Raw genomic sequence first — 6,000 nt, 5'->3', positions numbered from 1 at the left:
CCTGCACGACTCCCTCTCCTGGAGGACCCCCTCCCCTGCACGACCCCTTCACCACTTGTGGGAAATGCTGTTAAAGCATTGAAGTACCTAGCTATTCATAACTTTCAAATCACCTGCATTGATTAAAGTTCTAAATATGTGTTATTAGAAGAAAATCTCCCAAGTTGTCGAATAAATGTGCCTGTTACCTGTCACAGTAAAACGTGCATATCATGACCTGGACCTCCACTTCTTTCTAGTACATTAAATATTGCATTACACTTTATTAATCTTCAAACTACAAAACTACCATGGCTTTGTTACATCCAGTGAAATGCCTCCTTTCTTAAAACTTGAGAAAAGATGACTCCATGAGGCCCGCTTTTTTAACCAATAGATAAAAAAGCAAAGGATATGATCAGAAACTGTGGAGGAAGGGCACCTGGGTGGCTCAGTCGGTTAAGTGGCTGACTCTTGATTACGGCTCAGGTCGTGATCTCAGGGTCCTGGGATCGAGCCCTGAGTCGGGCTCCCCGCTCAGTGCGGAATCTCCTTGAGACTCTCTCTGTCCCTCTGCGCATCCCATTCCTGCTCGCTCGCTCTCTTTCTCTCAAGTCAGTAAATCTTTTAAAAAGAAAAAGAAAAGAAACCCTGAAGGAAGAAACTCTGTCAGTCAACAAACATGAAAAGCCCGTTTATCATCACTGCTGCGCCGGGGGCTGTAAGTTAAAATTAAAAAATATGCATGCATTACTCAGTTGAATTCAAATATTAATTAAACTAGAGCAGAGAAGAGCGGTGCAGTGGGTGTGAATGTTCTCTGGGGCTCCAGGAAGAGGCTGGTGGGTCTGGCCGGGCCCTCCCTGCGAGTGGCCCACTGCTCAGGCTCTGCCCTCGTCCAGCTGCTTGTAATGCTTACATTTTCTTCCATGTTCCCGTCCAGTGCCTCTTAAGACTCCTTACTGTTCCCCTCTGACTGCTCTCGGGCAGGCGTCCCCACAGAGGGAGGGTGGAAGGCCGTTCAGGCTGCGGGGGCCTGCCAGCAAACTGAGAGGCACGGGGGGTCAGGCTCAGGGCTCCCTCCCCTGATGCTGAGAAGGGGTCTGTGTGATGCTGGGGTGCTTGGTCTCCTGAAGGCCGGGAGGGGCACTCAGGTGGACACTGTTCATCCTGGCTGGTGGACACGACCATGCCCCTCCCTTCTGGCCTGACACCAACTTGAGCGAGTCCCTGATACTGGAAATTTGGGGAGAGCGTTTCTTCCTCGGTAACACACCCCATCAGTGACCCGCCGACACTGAATTCCTTCTGTTCGCCTTTCACGGCAGGACTCTAAGAACACCAAGAAAAAACGTGTCTCTGAATGCTCGGGGAAGGCCCAACCCCGCTCGGCCCAGACGGTGGGGAGAAGCAGTCCTCCTCGGGGCTGGACGGCAGGGGCCGGGGCGGGGCAGGTAGGGCAGGCCGCCTGTGCTGGGGACACCATGCCACCATGGAAAGCCAAGCGCTGGGAGTCCTAGCAGGTGGCTGTTGCCGCGGCAGCACTAGACGCTTCTCTTGGGCTGGCGGATTCTGCTCTTGTGCCTTCACGGAGTGGGTCTGCCTGGGGCACTGGGGGCATGGGCGGACACGGGCTCCAGCGTGGGCCTTGGCACAGCCGGAGAGGCGTGTTTTGGGGCATTTGCCCTTCTTTCCAAGGAGACCAGACTGCCTTTGCCCTACACGTTGCTTTGTCCTTCCAGTGTCCGTAGGAACCCCAGCTGGTCGGGCACCCCAGGGTGCCCAGGGCCTCTGCGAGATGGTCCCTGAAGCCTCACCCCAAGGCCTGTCTTTGGGCCATGCCCACCGCCTTGTCACTTACTCCGGGGACAGCAGAGCAGGGCTCTCAGGGATAATTCTGTCTTTTTTTACTTGCATAGAGGCAACACAGAATCTCTACAGTGACTTGCAGATCAACTCGGCACAAAGAAAACCGGTCCCCAAAGCCACGCCCAGCTCAAGAATCCCACAGGGAAAGTGGGCACCGCACCGGAAGCTCCTCATCAGCGGCCAGCGGTCCCCTTCAGGACACGTGGAAGTTACTGGACCTGGGATCCAGCCCCTCTGGCCTCACCTCCCAGGACGACTCTGCACCAGGTAGGCTGGGGCCAGGGCTCTGGGGTCCCAAACAGGCCAGGCTCGGCCAGTGGCCACCGACAGAATCCACGGGCAGAGAGACGGTGGCGGTGACACAAGAAAGGAGTTTATTTCAGGGAGGCCGTTCCCAGGAAGCCAGGGGACTGTTGTCCAGAAGACCCTCCCAAGTGCAGAAAACACTTCCAGGTTTATATAAGGACCATGTGGGACAGAGGTCAGTGGGTGCGTGCAGGTGGGCAGTGAAGGTCAGGTCGGTCACCGTCATGGGGTCCGTCACGGGGGTCCTGCTGGCTCAGAGCTGTCCTTATAGCTTGAGGGGAATTTCGGTTCCCATTGGGGACCCTGCTCTCAGGGTCTTTTGCTGGAGTTCAGAGAGAAGTGGGAAGGAAGGGCTTGATCCATGAGGAAGTCCAGCCAGAAGTCAGAACAGAGGTGAGACGTGCTGTCCCGGCCGCTGCCTGGCAGGGCTGGGTGACCCCGTCAGGCTGACGTGCAGACAGACACACTGGTCCTTCCGCCTGTGCAGGCTCCCGCGCGGAGGCTCGGGGCTGTGTCGCCGCGGGCCCGGGTGCTGCACAAGCCACCCGCGGGGGCCCCTTCCCAGGGAGCTGGTGCGTCAGTCTGGAGACACGGGCATTCTCTGTGCTGCCCAGCCTCGCGAGCACGACCCTGCCCTTGTCCTTGTCCGCCTGGTCATCACGGGTGTCCGGGAGAATCCATCTCGAGGGCCCACCTCTGGGGGAGCTGCATGAGCCCCCCATGTGGCAAGAAGGCCGAGGGAGGGCAGCCCGTGCGGAGCCCATGCAGGTCGCGCTCTGTTACGTAGATGTGCCAACAACGTGATGTGACCTTGTCCCTGCTGTGGACATTTTAGGTTATTTCCAATCTTTTGTCATACACGTCATGTTAAAGTGAACGGCCTTGTACACAAGCTTTCAGCCCGCAGGGCGGGGCGTCGCTTTGTCGGAAAGCAGAAGCATTTCTGGTTCGGGAAGACGTTGTCCAGCTGGGCTCTGGCAGGTCCACAGCCACCCCATTGGGAGGTGGGCCTTCCCCACTTCACTTCCTCTTCCTCACCTTCAATTCTCTGCCCCTTTGTACGTGGAGTTTACTATCTGTGTCTTACTGATTTGTATTAGCTCATCATTTATGATGGAAATTAGGCCTTTTCTGAGACATGAATTACAGATCTCGCACATCCCCCCACCCACCCCCCAGGTTCTCATTTGACGTTTTTTTTTTTAAGATTTTATTTATTTATTTGACAGAGAGACACAGTGAAAGAAGGAACACAAGCAGGGGGAGCGGGAGAGGGAGAAGCAGACTCCCCACTGAGTAGGGAACCCGATGCGGGGGCTCAATCCCGGGACCCTGGGATCATGACCTGAGCCGAAGGCAGACGCTTAACGACTGAGCCACCCAGGCGCCCCTCATTTGACTTTTTTTTTGTTTTTTTAAAACATTTTAAAATTTAAATTTAATTAATTAACATATACTGCATTATTAGTTTCAGAGGTAGAGGTCAGTGATTCATCCGTTGCGTATAACACCCAGTGCTCATTACATCACATGCCCTCCTTAGTGCCTGTCACCCAGTAACCCCATCCCTCCACCCCCCTCCCCTCCAGCAACCCTCAGTTTGTTTCTTAGAGTTAAGAGTCTCTTATGGTTTGTCTCCCTCTCAGATTTCATCTTGTTTTATTTTTTCCTCTCTCCATGATCGTCTATTTTGTTTCTTAAATTCCACATGAGTGAAATCATATAATTGTCTTTCTCTGATTGACTTATTTCACTCAGCATAATACCCTCTAGTTCTATCCATGTCATTGCAAATGACAAGATCTCATTTTTTGATGGCTGAGTAATATTCCGTTGTATATATAGACCACATCTTCTTTATCTTCATCTGTGGATGGACATCTGGGCTCTTTCCATAGTTTGGCTATTGTAGATATTGCTGCTATAAACATTGGGGTGCAGGTGCCCCTTCTTTTTACTACATTTTTGTCTTCGGGGTAAATACCCCGTAGTGTAATTGCTGGGTCGTAGGCTAGCTCTCTTGTTAACGTCTTGAGGAACCTCCATACTGTTTTCCAGAGTGGCTGCACCAGCTTGCATTCCCACCAACAGTTTAGGAGGGTTCCCCTTTCTCCACATCCCTGCCAACATCTGTCGTTTCCTGACTTGTTAATTTGAGCCATTCTGACTGGTGTGAGGTGATATCTCATTGAGGTTTCGATTTTTCTGTTGGCCATTTGTATGTCTTCTTTGGAGAAATGTCTTCTGTCCATTTCTTTTTTTTTTTTTTAAGTTTTATTTATTTATTTGACAGAGAGACAGCGAAAGAGGGAACACAAGCAGGGGGAGTGGGAGAGGGACAAGCAGGCTTCCGGCTGAACAGGGAGCCCAATGCAGGACTTGATCCCAGGACCCTGGGATCATGACCTGAGCCAAAGGCAGACCCTTAACGACTGAGCCACCCAGGTGCCCCATCTTCTGTCCATTTCTTGATTGGATTATTTGTTCTTTGGGTGTTGAGTTTAATAAGTTCTTTATAGATTTTGGATACTAGGCCTTTATCTGATATGTCATTTGCAAATATCTTCTCCTATTCTGTCGGTTGTCTTTTGGTTTTGTTGACTGTTTCTTTCGCTGTGCAAAAGCTTTTTATCTTGATGAAGTCCCCGTAGTTCATTTTTGCCCTTGCTTCCCTTGCCTTTGGCGATGTTCTAGGAAGAAGTTGCTGCGGCTGAGGTCGAAGAGATTGCTGCCGGTGTTCTCCTTTAGGATTTTGATGGACTCCTGTCTCACATTGAGGTCTTTCAACCATTTGGAGTCTATTTTTGTGTGTGGTGTAAGGAAATGGTCCAGTTTCATTCTTCTGCATGTGGCTGTCCTATGTTCCCAACACCATTTGTTGAAGAGACCTGTCTTTTTCCCATTGGACATTCCTTCCTGCTTTGTCAAAGATTAGTTGACCATATAGGTGAGGTTCCATTTCTGGGCTCTCTATTCTGTTCCATTGATCTAGGTGTCTGTTTGTGCCAGTACCATACTGTCTTGATGATGACAGCTTTGTAGTAGAGCTGGAAGTCCGGAATTGTGATGCCGCCAGCTTTGCTTTTCTTTTTCAACATTCCTCTGGCTATGCGGGGTCTTTTCTGGTTCCATACAAATTTGAGGATTATTTGTTCCATTTCTTTGAAGAAAGTGGATGGTATTTTGATACGGATTGCATTGAATGTGTAGATTGCTCTGGGCAGCGTAGACATTTTCACAATATTTGTTCTTCCAATCCATGAGCATGGAACGTTTTTCCATTTCTTTGTGTCTTCCTCAATTTCTTTATAAGTGATCTATAGTTTTCTGAGTACAGATCCTTTGCCTCTTTGGTTAGATTTATTCCTAGGTATCTTATGGTTTTGGGTTCCATTGTAAATGGGATCGACTCCTTAATTTCTCTTTCTTCTGTCTCATTGTTAGTGTATAGGAATGCCACTGATTTCTGTGCATTGATTTTTATATCCTGCCTCTTTGCTGAATTCCTGGATGAGTTCCGGCAATTTTGGGGTGGAGTATTTTGGGTTTTTACATAGAGTATCATGTCATCTATGAAGAGTGAGAGTTTGACTTCTTCTTTGCTGATTCGGATGCCTTTTATTTCTTTTTGTTGTCTGATTGCTGAGGCTGGGATTTCTAATACTATGTTGAATAGCAGTGGTGATGGTGGACATCCCTGCCGTGTTCCTGACCTTAGGGGGAAAGCTCTCAGTTTTTCCCCATTGAGGTTGATATTCCCTGTGGACTTTTCATAGATGGCTTTTATGATATTGAGGTATGTTCCTTCTATCCCGTGTGACTTTTGATCTCGGGGTCATGAGTTCA

The 6,000-nt window shown here is 49.9% G+C and overlaps 1 protein-coding gene across 1 annotated transcript in view; it reads left to right on the top strand.

Moving 5' to 3' along the window:
* The window catches only part of CCDC57 (coiled-coil domain containing 57), a 99,913-nt gene that overhangs the window by 68,715 nt on the left and 25,198 nt on the right, over positions 1-6,000 (top strand). Inside the window, exon 18 of the mRNA XM_032429573.1 lies at positions 1,899-2,115. Coding sequence (XP_032285464.1) covers positions 1,899-2,115 — 217 coding nt within the window. The remainder of the gene's footprint in view (positions 1-1,898; positions 2,116-6,000) is intronic.

Source organism: Phoca vitulina, unplaced genomic scaffold, assembly GCF_004348235.1.
Source record: "Phoca vitulina isolate PV1807 unplaced genomic scaffold, GSC_HSeal_1.0 scaffold41, whole genome shotgun sequence".
Taxonomy (NCBI): domain Eukaryota; kingdom Metazoa; phylum Chordata; class Mammalia; order Carnivora; family Phocidae; genus Phoca; species Phoca vitulina.
This window is presented reverse-complemented; position numbering and strand designations above follow the sequence as displayed.